Source organism: Nomascus leucogenys, chromosome 3 (assembly GCF_006542625.1).
Source record: "Nomascus leucogenys isolate Asia chromosome 3, Asia_NLE_v1, whole genome shotgun sequence".
Taxonomy (NCBI): domain Eukaryota; kingdom Metazoa; phylum Chordata; class Mammalia; order Primates; family Hylobatidae; genus Nomascus; species Nomascus leucogenys.
Genome location: NC_044383.1, coordinates 95,742,511 through 95,764,605, shown reverse-complemented (window position 1 = coordinate 95,764,605; position 22,095 = coordinate 95,742,511). Strand labels below are relative to the sequence as shown.

General features: G+C 43.8%; 1 protein-coding gene across 1 annotated transcript in view; it reads right to left on the bottom strand.

The window, feature by feature from the left end:
• Positions 1-10,172: 10,172 nt before the first annotated feature.
• LOC100601315 (coiled-coil domain-containing protein 162-like) overlaps positions 10,173-22,095 on the bottom strand; it is a 47,942-nt gene continuing 36,019 nt past the window's right edge. Inside the window, 4 exon segments of the mRNA XM_012505884.2 lie at positions 10,173-10,299; positions 12,254-12,380; positions 16,899-17,007; positions 21,220-21,434. Coding sequence (XP_012361338.2) covers positions 10,173-10,299; positions 12,254-12,380; positions 16,899-17,007; positions 21,220-21,434 — 578 coding nt within the window.

Here is a 22,095-nt window from a genome sequence, read left to right as displayed (position 1 = left end):
GATTTTTTTTTATCCTGTAATGTTCATTCACTTTTTGGAGATCTTTCAAAGGTAGTGTATGTGGCTATACCAAATTTTTTTTTTTTTTTTTTTTTTTTTTTACATTCTTGGGTACATATGTACAACTTGCAGGTTTGTTACATAGGTATACGTGTGCTGTGTTGGTTTGGTGCACCCATCAACTTGTTGTTTACATTAGATGTTTCTCCTAACGCTATCCCTCCCCCAGCCCCCATACCCCAATAGGCCCCAATGTGTGATGTTCCCCTCCCTGTGTCCATGTGTTCTCATTGTTCAACTTATGAGAACATGCAGTGTTTGGTTTTCTTTTCTTGTTTTCTGTTTTGCTGAGAATGATGGTTTCCAATTTCATCCATGTCCCTGCAGAGGACATGAACTCATCCTTTTTTAATGGCTGCGTAGTATTCCATGATATGTATGTGCCACATTTTCTTTATCCAGTCTGTTATTGATGGGCATTTGGGTTGGTTCCAAGTCTTTGCTATTGTGAATAGTGCCATAATAAACATAGGTGTGCATGTTCTTTATAGCAGCATGATTTATAATCCTTTGGGTGTATACCCAGTGATGGGATGGCTGTGTCAAATGGTATTTCTAGTTCTAGATCCTTGAGGAATTGCCACACTGCCTTCCACAATGGTTGAACTAATTTACACTCCCACCAACAGTGTAAAAGCGTTTCTATTTCTCCACATCCTCTCCAGCATCTGTTGTTTCCTGACTTTTTAATGATGGCCATTCTAACTGGTGTGAGATGGTATCTCATTGTGGTTTTGATTTGCATTTCTCTGATGACCAGTGATGAGCATTTTTTCATGTCTGTTGGCTGCATAAATGTCTTCTTTTGAGAAGTGTCTGTTCATACCCTTTGCCCACTTTTTGATGGGGTTTTTTTCTTGTAAATTTATTTAAGTTCTTTGTAGATTCTGGATATTAGCCCTTTGTCAGATGGGTAGATTGCAAAAATTTTATCCTATTCTGTAGGTTGCCTGTTCACTCTGATGGTAGTTTCTTTTGCTGTGCAGAAACTCTTTAGTTTAATTAGATCCCATTTGTCTATTTGGCTTTTGTTGCCATTGCTTTTGGTGTTTTAGTCATGAAGTCTTTGTCCATGCCTATGTCCTGAATGGGCTATACCAAATTCTTAATTTCTGTGTTGGTATATGTAGTATGGATACCATAATTGACACAGGTATTTACCTGTTGAAAGACAAGCTTTTTGCAGTTTTTAGTTCATAGCAACAGTTTTACGGACCATCTTTGTACCTGCCACCTTGTTTATGTGTGACTTCCTCCAGAGTAGAAATGGAGGCATGGAAAGCTGCTTCATAGGGTTTCCACACTGAGCATTTTCACAGAGATTGCTTTCCACTTCTCACCAGCAGCAGATCACTTGGTATCCGAAAAGTTTTTAAATTTTAATATTCTGGTGAGTGGAATGATTTCCTTGGTGAATCATTTATTTTTCTTTTTTTTTCTTATCAATTTGTAGGGGTTTTTGTTTTGTTTTAATCTGAAAATATGCTGGCTGCTAATCCATGGTGAATAGATTTCAAAAAATACTTTCTTGGCTGGGTGCGGTGGCTCACACCTGTAATCCCAGAACTTTGGGAGGCCGAGGCAGGCAGATCACAAGGTCAGGAGATCGAGACCGTCCTGGCTAACACGGTGAAATCCCATCTCTACTAAAAATAGAAAAAATTAGCTGGGTGTCGCGGCGTGCACCTATAGTCCCAGCTGCTGGAGAGGCTGAGGCAGGAGAATGGTGTCAACCCGGGAGGCGGAGCTTGCAGTGAGCCGAGATTGTGCCACTGCACTCTAGCCTGGGCAACAGAGTGAGACTCCGTTTAAAAAAAAAAAAAAAAAAAATTCAAGTTTGTGTCTCTGATAATGGTTTGTGTCAACCAGCGTACAATCAGGAGACAAGCCACACAATATGAACAGGAAAAGTTTGATATGAAGAGATATTAGCTATAACAGTGGTTTGCAGTGATGAGGCATATTATCTGCAGAATTTTAAGAAATTTGTGAAGCAGTAAAAAGAACTTTTTTTATTTTTTATTTATTTATTTATTTTTTGAGACGGAGTCTTGCTCTGTTGCCCAGGCTGGAGGCTGGAGTGCAGTGGCACGATGACAGCTCACTGCAACCTCCACCTCCCAGATTGAAGCAATTTTCCTGCCTCAGCCTCCCGAGTGGCTGGGATTATAGGTATGAGCCACCATGCCTGGCTAATTTTTTTGTATTTTTAGTAGAGATAGGGTTTCACCATGTTGGTCAGACTGATCTCGAACTTCTGACCTCAAGTGATCCACCCACCTCAGCCTCCCAAAGTGCTGGGATTACAGGCGTGAGCCACCTCGCCTACCCAAAAAAGAACTTTAAAGAATACAGAGATAGCAGATGTAGGAAGCAGCCACCACCCACTCCCTCAAGCTGAATTTCAGAACTGATTAGCGAGCATGCAGTCCTGGCCCTCTGGGTGAAGCTCATGGTAGGTGCAAATCCATCTGAGAGAGTGCCAAGGAAGCCATCCATGTTTGTCACACCAGTGGCAATCTTCTGGGAAGTCATCCAAGGTGGTGAGGGGTAAGCCATACATAGGAGGTTGCCACACTAGTGGCATTCCACTGTAAAGTTGTGAGCTGCTGGAGCAGGGCACTGAGGGTGTCTCCCTAGTGGAGCAAACCAGAGCCAGGAAGAGAAATCCCTCCAGCATCCTGCCAGTGCCCTTACAAAACATCATGCTGCTTCCCCAATACTGAGGCCAGACTCTGAGGAGGCTTTCTAGTGTGGCTTAGTAGGAAGGACCAGGCTCAACTCCTAGCTTTGTGTGAGCTGCAAGTACTGTTTTTTCTAAACCTTTTCCCCAGCCTTGTGTATAAAGGAGAAATCGTCATATGGTCCAGCGTCATTATCACAGAGCAGGCAATGAGAGGTGGATTGGGAGCTGAGGCAAGAAGTTGGTAATAGTCACAGTCCACCCCTTTGGCTACTCAACTTCCACATTTGCCCATCTACACACTTTGACGCTTCTGAACAACATTGGAACAGCTCTACATTTCCATCTAACAAGATACAGCTATACTTCCTTATAAGTCACGTTTGCTCCCTTTCCCCAACACGAGAAGCCCAGTACCAGCAGTCATTGTATCCATTGTTGGCTATATGAATTACTCAAGTTCTGTCACTGTTCCACCAATTGCTCTGTTATCAAAAGACTGATTGTGGCCAGTGCGGTGGCTCACGCCTGTAATCCCAGCACTTTCAGAGGTCGAGATAGATTGGTCTGCATGATACATTGGTTTCATCTAAAAGTGGAATGCTAAAGCACTGCAGCCCCGCATCCAGACCAATCTGTCTTGGGCGGATCACTGAAGGTCGGGAGTTTGAGACCAACCTGGCCAACATGGTGAAATCCCATCTCTACTAAAAATACACAAATTAGCTGGGCATAGTGGCAGACACCTGTAATCTCAGCTACTCGGGAGGCTGAGTCAGGAGAATCACTTGAACCTGGTAGGCAGAGGTTGCAGTGAGCTGAGATTGTGCCACTGCATTCCAGTCTAGGCGATAGAGCAAGATTCTGTCTCAAAAAATAATAAACCGAATTGTCAATTTAACCTCTAAAACCGTGTATATTAAGTTAAAATGGAAGGAGAAAGTGAAAATGGTTAGAACATATGAATAAATACAAGAGGAAAATGGAAAACATTCAAAGCTACTATAGCCGTCATTTCTACAAACCTTCAACCTCTTTTAACTCCCTATTTGAGATTTATTTTGCCCTTGGCCAGAACCTCAGCGAAGAATCTTGAGTCCTCCTGTGCTACCTGTTTTGGTTGCTGTAATTTTTCATGAGCCTTTACTATTGGATGTGGGAATACTCAGGCACCCAGAGAATCTCCTGTGTTCCAGAAATAGTCCTTTTTGCCTCCATTGTGTACTAGCAATACACTCACTCTGGTAATCAGGATTGATCATTCCTGCCAGTATAGTTACACTACTTTTGTTCCTTATTGGTTCAGTGGTGTCAGAAACCCAGATGGCAATCTTGTCTTAGATCCTACATCAGTGGAACAAGTGTTGTATCTCTGATTGAAGGATCCCCTGGGAACTAAGACTGCCAAACCAGCAAGCTTGAGTTTGCTAAAGTAAGAAGTATAATCATGAAAGGAGCCACTCCCACTTCCACCCTGTGATTCCTAGAACTGTATACTCTGGCTCAAAGCATGTACTGTCATGTGGAACTCCATCCTTCACTGTGGTATCTGCCAGCTATCATCATAAGTGGGTATTGAGTGAACCATTCCACCTTTCAATTAGATTAACCACTTCTGGGTTTTGGAGTATGTTAATTTCATAGGCATGAACTCATTGCAGCATTTCATTTGCTGGGAAACTGATTCCATGCTTAGAAGCAATGCTATGGGAAATGCCATGGTGGTGGACAAGGCATTTTGTGAGTAGGTGGATTGGATAGTAGTACTGGCAGAAGCATTATGGGCAGGAAAGGGAATCCATATCCAGAATACGTGTCTATTCCAGTGAAGATGAATCTCTGCCCCCTACATGATGGAAAAGATCTGATGTAGTCAACTTGCCACCAGGTAGATGGCTGTTACCCATGGAATTGGTGCCATATTGCAGCCTCAATATTGGTCTTGGCTCTTGACAGATTGGGCAGTTGGCAGTAGTGCCTGTCAGCCTTGGTAAGGGGAATCCCCCGATGTTGAGCCCACACACAGCCTCTATCCCTGCTACTGTGGCTGCATTATTTATGGACCCATTGAGCAAGTGGTATAGTAGCTGGGGAATGTGCACTGAGATTATAATTAATGTAACTGATAACCTCAGCACATTGTTTTGTCAACTTGATTAATAAGAGCCTCCTCTGCTATGGATGCCCTTTGGTGGGTGTATTAGTCCGAAGCTGCTGATAGACATACCTGAGACTGGGCACTTTACAAAAGAAAGATTTAACAGGCTTACAGTTATTCCACATGGCTGGGGAGGCCTCACAATCATGGCAGAAGGCAAGGAAGAGCAAGTCACATCTTACATAGATGGCAGCAGGCAAAGAGAGAGCTTGTGCAGAGAAACTCCCGTTTTTAAAACCAGATCTCATGAGACTTATTCACTATCACAAGAACAGCATGGGAAACACCCCTTCCCCATGATTCAGTCGTCTCCCACTGGGTCCCTTCTACAACACGTGAGAATTATGGGAGCTACAAGATGATATTTGGGTGGGGACACAGAGCCAAACCATATCAGTAGGCATTAACCTAGGGCACAAATATCTTTAGTCTGTGCCCGTTCCCAGAGGTCCATCCACAGATGATTCCCAGACTTCCTTGTCACCAGCCTTCCAGACCTGTTTCTTCCAAGTCCCTATCTAGCCAAGCCATCGGCAGCTACCCATTAATTAGTATAAGTCTGTACTTATGGCCATCTCTCAGTTGAGACAAGTGGCCAACCAAAGGTATTACTTGAAGTTCTGTTCACTGGGAGGATTTTTTTTCTTTTGACCACTGTCCTTCAGGGTGGCCCTTGGGTGGGGCTATAGTGCTTTAGCTATCCACTTTTGCATGAAACCAACATATGCAGACCAATCTGTAAACCAGACTTGATTTTTTTTCTTTCTTGGTCAATTGGTTAGAACAACCCCCAGGAGACCATAGGTATGGGTTGAGGGAGAGAAGGCAATGAAAGAGGAGTTGGTGTTGAAAGAGTCTGAGCCAACCGTTGAAGCAAGCTATGCTACTTCTGTCTTCAGACCTGCTAAAGCAAGCTAAGTCTATTGTGCACCATTTCTGTCTGATGATAGATTGCTGCTTTGCATGTCCAAGTTCATGACTAGGCTAGCTACCATCCACATTATGATGGCAAGCTCAGGCCCCATGATCCCCTGCCATCCTATGGTTAGGTATTCAGTCTCCACCAAGGCACAGTAGTAAGACAACGGTTTCTTAAAAGCAGAGTAGTAATCTTCAGAAGACATGGGTTTTCTTCCCCATGATTCTCCTACTGGTGCTAAAAGAGGCTCCACACAATATCCCTATAGGCCGTGATACTTTCAGTATCATTGGATCTGCTGGATCATAAGACCCACATGGTAGAGCATCTTGTGCTGTAACTCAAACTTGCAATAGAGCCTTTTCTTGCTCTAGTACCCACTCAAAAATGATAATCTTATGGGTGACTCTAGATGGGCTGAAATAGCACATTGAATAAAGTATATGTTGCCTTCAAAATTCAAAATGACCTACCAAGCATCATGTCTTTTTAATCATGGTACACAGGTGAAGTGCAGCAACTTATCTTTCATTTTGGAAGGGGATATTTTAATTTGTTCCAAATCATTGAACCCCTAGAAACTTCACTGAGTTTCTGAATTACGGGATTTTTCTTTCACCTTTTAGTTTTTGTATGTTTTATTAAGCACCTAAGTACTTGCCACATCCTGCCCATTATTTCTAGTCAGCATAATGTCATCAGTGTAGTGGACCAATGTGATACTGTGTGGAATATCATGATGAACAAAGTCTCTGTGGACTATATCATGGCAGAGAGAAGGAGAACTGACAAAGCTTTGAGGCAAGACTATAAAGATACACTGTGGCTTTGCCAGGTAAAAGCACACTGCCTCTCATGGTACAAAAGGCTTTAAGGAAATAACTGCATGTCAAGTCCCAGGAGCATATTTGTTGCAGTAAAGATAATAAGTCTGTGACAGCAGCTGCAATTGAAATCACCACCTCATTAAGATGTGGAACTGATACTCCCTAGTTGTTTTCTAAGATCTGTTTTCTGCACAGGCCAGAGTGGTGAGTTAAATGAAGAAGGGATGGTTATCATCACTCTTGCTGCTTTCAAGTCTTTGATGGTGGCATTAATGCCCAGGGCCATTTCCCCAGGGTTATGGTATTGCTTCTGGTTTGCTTTTTTGATAGGGAAAGTTCCAGGGGCTTCCAGTAATCCCTTCCTACCATAATTGATTCTTAGCTCATATGTCAAAAAACCAATATGGAAATTCTTCATATTGTTAATTATATTTATTCTAATTATTCACTCAGAAACTGGGGAAGTAGTCACAGGGTGGGTCCATGTGCCAATTTGGTCCACTGTAATTCAGACCTGAGCTATGACTCCTTCTATAGCACCTTACCACTGTAAGCCTTCATTTTGTCTGGTAAGCCACAGTGGTGTTTTGGGAACAAGAATTAGCATTAATTTAGGCCCTGGGTCTAGTAACCACCAAAATGTCTGGATATTTTCTTTTCTCTGAAGAACAGTAATTTAAGAAAATGATTGCAGGTCCCTTAGGGAACGGTTTGGAAGAAGATATATAACATGAACCTGCAGCAGTGAAAGGGTCCTTCCTCAAGGAGATCCATCCTCCCCTTTGGTCAAGGGCCTCTGGTCTGTCAATTGGAACCTGGATCAGGGGCTGTGACTCTTCACTGTGGTGACTCAAGTTTTGGCTACTAGACCTATAGATTTTTCTGTTATATACATTAAGCAATTTTCTGTTACATACATTAAGCAATGTTATATACATTAAGCAATTTCTGTTACATACATTAAGCAATCTATGATTTCGTATGATTTCATACCTGGGGACACATTAACTACCAAAGATCTCTGCAGGCCAAGGGATTCTGACTACTGATACATCCCTGTTGCCCTTTATAATGGATGTGCCCACCTTGTCTTTGCCAGTTAAAGCCTGCCACTTCGCTCTTCTACTTTGGAATTGCATTTTCTTCATTGAAATCACAGGGCCCATCTCAATGGCAATGAGAAATTTGATGAGCTTATAAATACAACTGTCATTGTAATTTAGCATGCCCCTAATAAAAATTTGTGCTTGATTTTTAGCAATATTATCCCTGTGACTGAGAAATAAGAGATACTTTTAGGGGTATCATGGAAGTTCTCTGGTTTCAGACCATGAATTAAGCCTAGAATTAAAGGTCATGACTTGCCATTTTCTTCCAGAAGTGCTGAAGTGCATTCAAAAAAATCCACCTCACACCACAGTCTCTGTAGTCAACATGACTACCATGATAGTCAATGTAGTAGCAATTTAGGCTCCTAAAGGCACATGCTTCAGCAGGTACTTCAGCACAATCTGCCACAGGTAATAACGTGATTGTGATGCCACTACATGCAAAGAATACTAACATTCCAATTTCCTGTTGGCTCAGCACTGTGTTCAAGCCTAAGGTTGCAGCCAACCAAATCCCAAGTTCCATCTGTGTTCTGTTTCAGTACATTTTCTGTTGCTTATAACATAATACCTGAAATGGGGAAATTTGTGAAGAAAAGGAATTTATTTCTTAAAGTTATGGAGGCTGGGAAACCTAAGGTTGAGGAGGCATGTCTGGTAAGAGCCTTCTTGCTGGGGGGGACCCTCCACAGAGACCTGAGGCAGCACAGGGCGTCACATGGTGAGGGAGCTGAGCATGCTAGCCCAAGTCTTCCTTCCTTATAAAGCCACCAGTCCCACTCCCATGATAGTCCATTAATTTAACAACCCACAAATCCAATCCATGAATGGATTAATCGATTCATAAAGGCAGAGTCCTCATGACCCAATCACCTCTTAAAGGTCTCACCTTTCAGTACTGCCACATTGGGGATTAAATTTTAACATGAGTTTTGGAGAGGACAAACACTCAAACCATAGCAGGTCTATCCTCTGGGAACACCCTGCTCCTGGTACCAGTTCTGTCTCAGTCATGGGCCAGTCGGGAGATAGAAAGCACACAGTAATTCAAACAGGGAAAGTTTGATATAAAGAATTATTAACTATAACAAAGGATTGGCATACTGCTTGTAAGCAATAAAGAGAACTCTAAAGAATACAAGGATAGCGGATGTAGGGACCAGCCACTACCCTTCAGGGCTGAGATCCAGACCTCATTGGAGAGGATCTGGCCAAAGCTTACTGGATGGCTGGGAAATTCACCGAGACTGCAAAGCTACTCAAAGGGGTGCTGGAGGGGACCCGTCACAGGAGGTGCCATGCAAGTGACACTCTACCATGGAGCTACATGCATCACTGGAGCCAGGCACCGCAGAAGCTGTATATACTACAAGAACCTGGTGCTGCAGAAGCCATGCACACTGCAAGAGCCTGCCTAGAGGAGCACAAGGTAACCTGGAAAAAAACCCTGCCACCTCCTACAGGGTCCCTCCAGCAACCTCTACTGACAAAGCTTAACTTCTTGCCAGTTGGCAAAGAGGAAATATTTATAGGGTCCATATTTGTTATTGCAGAACAGACAATAAAGAATGAATTTGGAGCTGAGATATAAGTTGATAACTGATACAGTATTTTATCATACTGAAGTTTTCTGATATCAGAGTTATCAATTTTCCTATTGGCTTTTATATTGTTTAAAAAATCAGTTTGTGCATGTGTGTCGTGTGTATGTATGTGCATTTAGATCTTTAGTCCATTTGGAATTTATAGTGTATGGGGTAAGGTGATGATTTAATTTATTCTAAATAACCTCCACGTTCTCTTTAGTTTGAAACGCCATGTATATCATATATAAATTTATGCATGTAAATATGTTTCTCTGTTCCATTCATCTGTTTATTAATTGCTTTACACAATACAGATTTTCTTGTCTGAACAAAGGACTTGGGTTAGGACTTTATACTAAAGTCTGAGGAAGTCTGGCATTTATAGGAAGAATGAAAAGATTAATAGAGGATGGCAAATTTGTTTTCTAAGTGAAACAAATGCTTTGACGTTCATTTGTCTGTTGATCTCTATTAACATACTTTGGTTTTTCACTTGTTAGTAAACACTGCTTAGAAGCACGGGCCGCCATCTTAGCTGTCCTGTCTACCCACTAACTCTAGAATTCGTATTGAGAGGCTGCTGGTTGACCAGAGGCAAAGGCTAGCTTGTAGAAATGCAAATCAATGCTTAGGTTTTAAAGTCTAGGACCAACCCCTGCTTCACCTGGGGTTGGTTCAAGATGTAATCATCTTAGTCCTTCAACCCTGTCTTCCAAGTACAGACAAGAGAATTTCATACATAAAATTAAATAAGAGGTTTAATGGCATTTGGAGTCATTTTTATTCATTCAAATACTCATAGAAATAAAGGTTGGAAAAAGAAGATACGATCACCAGTCAGCTCTAAATGGGAATCTGGATGGAGCTGTTTGAACCTGAAAAGCTGTCAGTTGAAGATTTTCTGCCATATTGGGTAGGAAAACTTCGTCAATCCTTTTTTTGTGTTTAATAGGTACCTGTAATATAAGTAGATATCGGTGTTTATTAAGAACACGGTGAATAATTCTTGTTATAGCATCATAAAAAGTCACTTATTAATGAGACCAAGATCATTGATTCAGTCTGGGTTAGGCCATATAGTATGCCTTCTTGTCTGTATTTTGCCACTTGTCCTAAAGGGAATTGGTCAAGAATGAATCCATCAATGGAAAGCCATTTCCAGTTAAGTAAGAAACCACAGCTCATATTTCAAGTAATCTAAAAATTCCTTAACTTTTTGTCATTTGTGTTAGTGCAGGGCTAATTTTTAGAAAATTAACTGTATTCTTACATTTCAGCCATGTATAAATTCCTCTTCAATCAGTATTTATCTGACTTGTCTCATAGGCCTTGCTTGAGAAGTCAGACCTGAGATCTGAAGAAGTTCCAGCTAACTGTGTACCTTCCCTGGCCTTGAGGTTTTTTGCTTGGGGTTCCCATATTGTACACAGCCACTGGGCCAGTGGGCCACAAGACATTTCATTGTAGGCTTTATTTATTTGGTAGGGCAATGTTCATCAATTAGCCTTAGACCATCACCCTTCTGAAACTCTCAAATATAATAAATCTTCACTAATGCACTTATCTGCTTAGCAGCCTTTTCAACAAGTCACGATCACCAACACCCCCATGGTACTTACAGCTTTCAGGGTGAAATGGAGATGAAGTGATTGTTGAAAGCCCTTGTGATCCTACACATACAAAGTGAACTTTGCTTCTTTTTGAAAAAGGCTTTTGCAGAAACATAGACATACAATTTCACATTTTCAAGAAAGATGACTGCACAGAGATTGGTGAGTCAAGCAAATGGTGGACATTAGTAATGTGGCCCTCACTTGGTCAAGATGGTGTTTGGGTATCTTCCCAACCTGTCTTTCCCCCTTCTTAACTGCATGTTTAGAAATCTTGAAACTTTTGATCCTTATAACTAGACCATCAGCTGCAGAATTACACCATCGAATGACTTGGAATGGCATACTTTTCTCTGAAGGAATGATTAAATCTTTTCCTCTTAATTTTTCATCAGGTAATGGGAAAGAATATTTTTTTTTTTTTTTTTTTTTTTTTTTTTTTTTTTTTTTGAGATGAAGTCTCGCTCTTGTTGCCCAGGCTGGAGTGCAATGGTGCAATCTCAGATCACCGCAACCTCTGCCTCCCAGGTTCAAGCGGTTCTCCTTCCTCAGCCTCCCGAGTACCTGGGATTACAGGTGCCCGCCACTACGCCCAGCTAATTTTTGTATTTTTCATAGAGACAGTGTTTCACCATGTTGGCCAGGCTGGTCTCAAACTCCTGGCCTCAGGTGATCTGCCTGCCTCGGCCTCCCAGAGTGCTGGGATTACAGGCGTGAGCCACCGTGCCCAGCCAGGAGTTCTTAAATGTGTTGATTAGATATGTGAATCTCTAGAAGGGATTCTGAAAGAAAATGGAGCAAAGAGTAAAATATTTACTAAAGCAGTAGAAAGGCAGTGGAAGAGGAAGTATGTGTTGTTTTACATAAACTAAAAACAAACATTTTACGAGTTCTTCAAATACGTGCTAATCTGCATCCCAAGAATTTTCTTGGAAGGATAGATTTCTCACGTGTTTTAAAATGACTTCCGAAACTATTTCTGCTCTGTTGGGGAACTCAGATAAGGAGTCTGATGCTGCTAGTTAATTGTTGAAGATGATTGGGGGAAAAAAGAAATTCAGAGATGGAACACAGCAAGGTGTTGGTACTGATTCCACACCCATTTATTGACTTGTAATTTAGAAGGTGCTATTATAGGATTATTTCAACATCAGAATTTTCTTATCCAGATTCAAGGCATCTACATAAGCTCCTGATATATAATTTTTCTAATGTAAGTCTGAAGTGACCCAAAAACCATGAAATCAAATTGTAAGGCTTTATTGTTTAATGCATGTAAATCAATCTTATTATTACTTAGAGTCTGTGGCCTTTGAATCCATCTTGTTATTTTACTGCCTTTGAGATTAGTCTTTAAAAAGCGTTGCTGGGAGTATCTGGATGATGTGGAGACAGAAGTTGGGGAGTATTGAGCCTGGAATATAAGGTCTATAAAGTTAAAAATGTTAAATTATATCTCTGGTTGCAATGGATAAACCTAGATTATTTTGATTTTTTATTTTTTTGAGAGGGGGGGCCTCACTCTGTTGCCCAGGCTGGAGTGCAGTGGCACGATTATAGCTCACTATAACCTCAAATTCCTGTACCTAGATTTAATTCATAAAATTTAGGGCTTAAAATTGGCATCTAACTCAGCTTATTTTTCAGCTTCATCAATTTTGAGCAAATATGTCAAAACTTGGAGAGAGTTTTTTGCCCAATAGTCACATGACCAAGTAAAAGTGAAGGAGGTGACGAGAGACTTGGACTATGGTAGGTAGAAGCGGATGGACTGAAAGCTACTCAAATTAATAGGAGTTGGGAATTAACCAGATTTGCAGGGTGACAAAGAATAGCTCCCAAATTTCTGGCTTAAGCAACTGGGTATTTGGCACTACCATTTGCTGAAAGAGCATCTCCCCCACCCCAAAAGTAGGAAGGGGGCAGGATAGGAAGATGGGTTCCATTCCTGTTGAACTTGTGAGCCTGAGACGAATGTAGACATTATTCACTGGATATATGGGTCTACAGCTCAGAGGAGAGTTTTGAGCTGCAGATGTAGACTTAGCAAACAGTGATTAAAGCTGTGGGAAATATGCAATTATCTGGAGACAATGTGAGGTGAGAGGAGAAGGGGCCAGAAACAGAAAGATCCCTGAACAACTTCAATGTTTAGAGGTTGGTTACAGTAGGAGGAACTAGAAAAGGAAGCCAGAGGAAGAGAAAAACCACAAGGAGCAGTGCCAGGGGAATAATTAGGAGAAGGGTGTGGTCAGCTGTTTCAAATGCTGCTGAGACGAAATCAGTGAGAATTCAGCAGTGTCCTTTGGACTTGGAGACAGAAGTGAAGGTGATATTGGCAAGAGCAACTGCAATGAAATGGTGGTAAGAAAAATCAGATTGCTGGTGGTGTGGTAAAGACCTATTCTTGGCCCCCAATTGTGAATCTCCCCTAAGTCTTAGAAATAGACCTCACATTTTTTGTTCACACAGCATCCTAGAATAACAACTACATTTCCCAGTCTCCTTTGTGTGTTCTTGGGGCTAAGTGCTGGCCAATGGGATGTATGCAGAAGTGTCACAAGTGACTTCCAGGAAGCATTCCTCAAGCTTCAAGAGAGGGATGGGCCCTCTTTGTTGCCTTCCTCCTTCCTATTGGCCAGAAAGCTTAAGTAGTCATCTTGGACCATGAGGTAGTGAGCAACATTTGGAAGCCACAAGTCGAGAATGGCAAAACCTGAGAGAAATTAAGTGAGGTGAATCACGAAAGTGAGTTTAGGCAGCTCTTTTAAGAAGTCTGACTGGGAAGAGAAAGACTAGGGGCAGAGGAAGGAATATGTCGTCAAGGGGGTGGGGCGGGGGGAGCTATTTTACAGTGAATTTTATGATCCTGGCATATACGTCATAAGTAATTGTTGGTTGCAAGATTAGAGGGATGCATGGATGGGAAATGCAAGTATGTAGAAAAGAAGCAGATAGTTCAAGGCCCCTGAGAAGGTAGCAGCTGATGGGCCCTTTACATAGGGATTGGCCTGGGGAAGAAAAGGGACATCCTTTACATGTTCACAGGAGGGAAGGAGAAGCAGCAGAGTACAGATGTAGGTGGGCTGGGAGACAGGGAGAAGATGGCATTCCTGTCTGAGGGTTTCTAATTTCTCTGTGAAGTGGGAGATGAAAGGATGAGGGGTTGGGGGGAGTGTATGAAGGTCTGAGGAGACAAGGCAGATTTAAAACAGTTGCTGCAGAGAGGAGAGAGTGAGCTGACCCAACCCTCAACTCCAGTGGAGGAGCAGGTAAGCTGGGCCTAAGCCAACCAGGCATCTTAGGCTGTGGCTCCACCGATTTGTTCAAAATTGGCAACATGACCCAAGTCAGTGCAGGCAGAGCCCAGTTCTTTTTAACTGTCCCATCTCCACACCCTGCTCCTGCCATGCTGAGCATGAACAGACGGAAGCTACAGAGGTGGCTGCCATCTTGCTTTCAAAGAGCCTTGCTTCCTTTCTGCTCCCAGCCTCCTCAGAGCCAGAGATGGAGAGAGTGAAAGCAGTCCTCGTGAAGTAGTTCAAACCTTGATGAAGCTACCTTTAGCCAGGCCTCTTCTCAACATTTTACAGTTTTATGAGCCAAGTGGTTTCATTTTTTTCTTAAGCATTTCTAAAATAATTGATTTAGAAAAAAATCTTCATTTCTCAGAAGTTGCAAAATCCTAGGGGAATCACGTTAATGGCAAGGAAAGAGAGTGTGCCCTTTGAGTGCACCTATGCAGGATGCACCAGCAGGGATGCTGCTGTGGCTGCTGCTGCAGAAGACCCCTGGGTCACTTTGAGACTCCAGTTGGACAACAGCGGAGGAAGGAGTGGGAATATGGCTGACTTTTACTGCTTAGCATTAGCAGTATGGGTGATAGCTGACTGTGCCCTCAAACCCCTCCTCTACTTCCTGGGAAAGAAGCTTCCTTCCCACTCCTGCTCCCGCCCCAGTCCTGGGAATTAGGGTCTCCCCCACTTGCCTCATGCCTCACTCTGGTTCTCCTTCACAATAGGCAAGTGTTGGAGGACATGGATGGCAGTTCACTAGGACGCATTATCCCAGGAAGGGATTAGAAAGATGCTTGGCTAGGCTGCAGGCAGCGGTGAAAGGGAGAGAAAGAAAAAATCCCCTGGCACATGGAGAAGACAGTGTAAGGTACAGAACTGCATAGGGTCAGGTGCCAAAGTAGGGCCCTTGTGTGCTCTTGATGCCCTTTGTGTTGGGGCTGGGGCAGCAGCAACAACCAGTAGCTGGGGCAGGGGACACCAGCTCCCAATGTCAGGTCCAGGCAGCAACCCAGAGGCAGGAAGGAGGGCCCTGTGAGCTTTACTACCAAGTCCAGCTCTGCTCTTAGTAAACCCAAAGTAATTTCATCTGTGACTTTGTGCTCCTGAAAGGCTGTGTTTCCTCAGCTCATTCACGCTGGAAAGTAGCCAAAAGGAAATACAGATAAAGGGCTAAACACATGTATGCAAGTATAGTAACCAACACTTGCACAATTACTAAGTGCCACTAAGGTGTCAGACAGGAATTACTTCATTTAATCTAGGAGCAAGCCTTTGAGTGAGTATTCCCATTTTACAGAGAGGCTAATTAAGGTCTAAGGTCATGCAGCTAGCAGTGACAGAGCCAGGGCCTGAATTCTGGTTGTTTCACTCCAAAGCCCATATACTCAACTACCAGGCTATGTACAGAACAGGAAAGAAGAGACATGGCCAATCATAACAACAGGCCAATCATGGTTAGTGATATTTGGTGATATTTCTTTTTTTTTGAGACGGAGTCTTGCTCTGTCGCCCAGGCTGGAGTGCAGTGGCGCAATCTCGGCTCACTGCAAACTCCGCCTCCCGGGTTCATGCCATTCTCCTGCCTCAGCCTCTCCGAGTAGCTGGGACTACAGGCGCCCGCCACCACGCCCAGCTAATTTTTTTTTTTTTGTATTTTTATTAGAGACGGGGTTTCACCGTGGTCTCAATCTCCTGACCTCGTGATCCGCCTGCCTCGGCCTCCCAAGGTGCTGGGATTACAAGCGTGAGCCACCGCGCCCGGCCTGGTGATATTTCTAATAGTCAGATCTAGAAGAGAACTTAGAATGTATTTAGTCCTCATCTTATAGAGGAGGAAGCTGGTTTAGAGACATCCTGGGGTCTGGCCTCGGCTCCATGCTGCCTGCACTGCTCAGAGAGCTATTTTGATTGTTATATTCAAGGACACCCCAAACCCCCAGCACCCAAGAATCATCACGTACTTTATGAATAACTGAGAAATGGGGTCATTGGTATCCCAAAGCATTAAGATGTCTCAAAATCCAATGAACTGGTTCTGGGACCAGATTGTGTGTGTGTGTGTGTGTGTGTGTGTGTGTGTGTGTGTGTGTGTGTGTGTGTGTGTTTGAGACGGAGTCTTGCTCTGTCACCAGGCTGGAGTGCAATGGCTCCATTTCAGCTCACTGCAACCTCCAACTCCCGGGTTCAAGCAGTTCTCCTACCTCAGCCTCCCGAGTAGCTGGAATTACAGGTGTGTGTCACCATGCCCAGCTAATTTTTGTATTTTTAGTAGAGACGGGGTTTCACCATGTTGGCCAGGATAGTTGCAATCTCCCGACCTCGTGATCCGCCCACCTCGGCCTCCCAAAGTGCTGGGATTACAGTTGTGAGCCACTGTGTCCAGCCAAGACCAGTTTTTTATGACTGAAACCTTTTAGTGTTGTATGTCAGTACTCCAAGGTGCTAAAGTAGGAAGTTTTGACTGTAAATCAGAATTACGGTTTATCCATTTATGTGTCATTCAACAAACATTGTGGAGGACCCACTCAATAACCACTGGATAGTTATTGACTCAGTCCTCCCTGAGCCCCTGAGCCCCTCCTCAGTTCAGACCCCAGAGACTGGGAGGGTTTTCTAGCCAGAGCAGGGGGTATCCTTACCGCCTGATGACCCGTGGGGACAGCTGACCGCTGGGCATCGTGAAGCTGACTCTGCCGCTCCTCTACACGCTGGAGAGCATCCAGCTTCACACTGCGCTCCTGGGCAAGCCAGCTTCTCATCTGAGGGGAAAATGAGAAGCAGAGATGCTTTGTGCTCACTTTCATTTCCTCGGTTCACAGGGGGTTCCTAGGAAGAATGGGTGTCCCAGGCTACCCTGCAAAGAGAACTGGCTCTGGCCTGATTAGGCTCAGCTCAGCCTTCTGAGAATCAAGAACTTCAGGAAGACCAAGAACTTAACCAAAAAGGAACAGTCCGTGGAATCCCTTATACCTTATAATAGCTAGGAACTTATTCACAAGGTTATATCATTCATGTTTATTTCATCAGATAGGTAGAGGAAGAGGGGAGTGAGGGCCCAGTGCACACAGGGCCTTGGAGGCCCAGCCACTGCATCTACAATGAGGACTTGTCAGAGCCCCTGGACAGTTTCAAACAGAGGAAAGACTTGATCTCTGTCCTAGATCTCTGCTCTCAGCTCAGCATCTGCCAGGAATGCCCTGTTCTGACAAGCCCATCTCCAGAAGCAACCTTTGTATTGGCTTGTATGGCTCTCCCCCAGCACAGCTAGCCCACACTCCCCAGCCAGACAGTGCCCGGGTCCAAAGTGTATCATCTCATCTGCACAGATCACAGGTGTGCTTTTTCAATTTATAATCTCCTAATTGTTTTTACTTGTGGAAAACTAATACGTACTGTAGTGGTTTGAAAGTACCCCCCAAATTTCATGTCTACCTGGAACCTCAGAATGTGACCTTATTGGGAAATAGGGTCTTCATAGATGGACTTGTTAGGATGAGGTCATACTGGATTTAGGGTGAGCCCTGAATCTAATGACTGTTGTCCTTATAAAGAAGATAGGATGAGGATACAGACAGTCAGAGGAGCACACAGGAAGAAGGCTCCGTGATGACAGAGGCAGGATTGGAGTGAGGTAACTACAAGCCGAGGAATGCCAGAGACCAAAATGTGACTAAGAAGAGACATGGAACAGATTCTTCCTCAGAGCCTCCAAAAGGAACCAGCCTTGCCAGCACATTAGTTTCAGGCTTCTGGCCTCCCGAGCTGTGAAGGAATGCGTTTTTATTCTATTAAGCCACCCAGTTTGTGATAGTTTATTAAGGCAACCCTAGGAAGTGAATACACGTGCTAATCTCAAGCATTCAGCCACGTGTGTTGTACATCCCACTCTGCCTATACATACCCGGCCAGAAGGCCCTTGCATAGTATTGCCCTAAACATTAAAGTGGGCTCTTCCTTATGTCGGGGGGCTCCCAAGCATAGTTTAAATTTCAGAAGATTACCAGAGCTCCAGAGTTAGGAAAACTTCCTAATATAAACTAGGTCCAAAGTCCCTCTCCATACTGTAGGGATTTGTGTAGGATCCTCATTCCCTATAGGCTGGTGCCAAGGAAACATATCAAGATTTCCTGAGCCAGTCTGGCACTAGGAAACCTGAGAAATACCAGCAAGAAAGCGTGCTTCCTCAGGACCTCATTGTGTTAGGTCACTCACCCCAATGTCACAGAGGCTGGTGAAGTGACTTGCCCAAGGCCACACAGCCAGGATTTGAGTCCAGGTCTACCTACCTGTTTCCAAGGCTGTCTACCTTCACATTCCCAACAAAAATATCAACAGCCAAAATTTACTGAGAGCTATGTATCACACCGTGATTTTGCTGTTGTTTTGAGACAAACTCTCACTCTGTCACGCAGGCTGGAGTGCATTGGCACAATCTCGGCTCACTGCAACCAGGTTCAAGTGATCCTCCCACCTCAGCCCTCCGAGTAGCTGGGACCACAGATGCACACCACCACCCCTGGCTAATTTTTGTATTTTTTGTAGAAACAGGGTTTCACCATGTTGCCCAAGCAATCCTCCCACCTTGGCCTCCCAAAGTGCTGGGATTACAGGAGTGAGCCACCGCGCCTGGCCTGTTTATTTTTGTTAATTTTTTACTTTTTTTTATTTTTTAGAGACAGGGTCTTACTCTTTCACCCAGGCTGGAGTACAGTGGCATAATCTTAGTTTACTGCTGGCTTGAACTCCTGGGCTCAAGAGATCCTCCTGCCTCAGCCTCCCAAGCAGCTGGGACTACAGGCATGCCTGTTTGAGGCCTGGTTTTAAGGGCTTTATTTGAATTACCTAATTTCCTAATTTAATCATCCCCCAAATTCAGTGAAATGAGTACATTGTTTCCATTGTAATGATGAAGAAACCAAAGCATAGGGAGGCCACAGACCTTGCCCAAAGCCACACCGCTGGAGGGCCGGCGGTATGAACCACTCAGTTCCACTCCAGGGCCTGTGTTCTAAATCACTGGTCCCCAACCTTTTTGGCACCAGGTATTGGTTTCATGGAAGACAGTTTTTCCACGGGGTGGGGGCAAATGGTTTCAAGATGAAGCTGTTCTACCTCAGATCATCAGGCACTAGCTAGATTCTCATAAGGAGCAGGCAACCTAGATCCCTCACATGTGCAGTTCACAATAGGGTTTGTGCTCCTATGAGAATCTAAGGAGCATTGGTCTGACAGGAGGCGGAGCTCAGGCAGTTATGCTGTCTGCTGCTCATCTTCTGCTGTGCAGCCCAGTTTCACAGGCTATGGACCCCTGCCAGTCCACAGCCCGGGAGTTGGAAACCCCTGCAATAAATGACCTCAACCAGGTGCAGGCAACAGGTTAGGACACTGAGGCTCTCCGAGGTCAGACAGTGAATATCTGCCCATGGAGTCAGAGGCCAGAGATAGATTAAAGAAGCCACTTCTGGCTGGAAGGGGCCGGGGATGAGGGTGAGGGGCTCGGGTCTTGCTGGCTGAGGATTGCTGTTTAGAGTAGGTAGGCGCAGGGACACTTGAGCTGTCAGGAGAGCTGGAGGTGTACTCTACAAAGGGCCAATGGCTTATACATACATATGATAAAGTGCACATTTGTTGAGAGAAACCTCAAAATATTTGTTTTGACCACCTCTAGAATCTCTGCCATGAAACAAATAATTAACTAGAGAAAACCTTTAAGAAATGAATCTATGAACTTCTCTGTTTTTGTGGTGGCTTTTAGAAAAGCATAATTTGTAACAAAATTAGGATGCCAAAGTTTTCTTATAGGTTCATATTTTTGTTTACTTTTCAGGCAATAAATATGAAATTCTAATTTTTGTTCTAAAGCTACTCATTTTCTCTACCCGTTTCTATATAAATATTTTCTTTAGCTTTTACTCAATTCAAATTTTAATCTTTTTTTGTCATTTTTATGGATAGAATTCTCCTTATTGATCTCTTCCTTGAACACTTACTTGACCAGGGGCTGGGCGCGGTGGCTCACGCCTATAATCCCAGCACTTTGGGAGGCCAAGGCAGGCGGATCACCTGAGGTCAGGAGTTCGAGACCAGCCTGGCCAACGTGGTAAAACCCCGTCTCTACTAAAAATACAAAAATTAGCTGGGCATAGTGGCTCGTGGCTCATGCCTGTAGCCCCAGCTACAAAGGAGGCTGAGGTGGGAGAATTGCTTGAATCTGGGAGGTAGAGGTTGCAGTGAGCCAAGATTACACCACTGCACTCCAGTCTGGGTGACAGATGAGACTCTGTCTCAAAAAAAAGAAAAAAAAAAAAACACTTGACCAATAATTTATCTTTCAATTTCCATCTCCTTCTATCTCTGATGAATGAATTCAGTGATTTGCTCATTCAGTGGATATGTGTGAGGCGCCTGCTTTGGAAATTACTTTTTCCTTTTTTATTGAATTACATTGTTTTCTGCTTTGTTAAAACGTATTAATCCACATCTACATTCTAGTATTCTCTTCTATTTCTTTGTTGTTAGGTATAGTTAACAAAATACATTGGATCTGCAAACCACTTTTGCCTTTCATTTTTGTCTCTGCAGTTCCTGAAACACTTGAATAAAATCTTGTCATAGCCTCCATTAACACTTGCTGCTTTTCCAGGTTACTTCTTGGAATTTTCTAAAAGATTCCTAGTTCAAAGATAAGAGCTGGGTAGAAACAGGGTTTTCCAGTAGGTTACAGGGGTCCTGAGATTCCGAGCCCTGAGGCAGCCAAGCCACCATGGCCTGCCCAGCAATACCTGTGGTATGGGGAGACACTGTGGGGAGAGAGGCTGCCATTCTCCTGGGCTGCCTATAAGTGACAGAGGTTGAGAAACACTGCTGTGGGGGACAGGAGAGAGGCATGGGCACGCAGGGGAAGGATGCAGCAGCCCTCACTGGGGCACCAGGTGCACTCTGGTTGGACACTCCCTCTTACTGAGGTTTACCTGGTGGAGGTCCCTCTTCATTTTTTTCTGCTGCAGTTGGCCCAGCTTAGAAGCCTTCTCAGCCTCCTTGCTAAGGAGCTGCAGTTGCTGTTCTTTTTGCCCCACATCTTCCAAGAGCTTCTCCATCCTGGATGTTTTCATGAAATGCAGCTGCTGCTGGGTGAGAGCTTCCTGGGTCACTCTATGTTCTAACTCCTTCAGCAGTTGAGCCTGTGGCAGGAAAACACCAAAAGAAAGGAGGAGGCAGGGAGCCTTTCTTCCCAGCAGAAGTGGGGAGAGGTTGGACAGCATAATAACCATCCCCTCCTTTGGGGCTCAGGGACACAACTACATGGTGTATTCCTAGGCTCTAGAAAATGCTGCCCAATGATTCTGTCCTGTGCCAGCAAGAGCACCAGGATCTAGCCTAGCCTGGCATTTACACTGTGAGCCCTGCAGTGACAGTCAGAGGGAAGCAGAACAGACACCAAAAGCCAGGCACGCAATCACGCCACTGTACAGCAGTACCAGGGCAAATAATTTGGTCTTTTAATACCCAGATTTGATAATATGTATCAGCTTACTAACCAGATAATCATATCTAGCACAAACAACATTTACATTGTCGTGGAGCCTTTGTCAGGAGGTAGCCGTGGAAGCATTTAACACCAAGGAGACGGAGCCATGCCATACACACAATGAGCGAAGATAGGAGGTTCTGATTTAGGCTCTGTTTTCACTTCCAAAAATCTGGGGAAGTCAGATTCTAGATAGTTAAAGAAGGATAAGGGTAGAAATAATTTGGTTCTGTTCCAAAGTTTTTCTAATAAGTATTATCCTAAGTACTAGATGGTCAATACTTAATATTATTATTCATACCTGTATGATGACTTTACA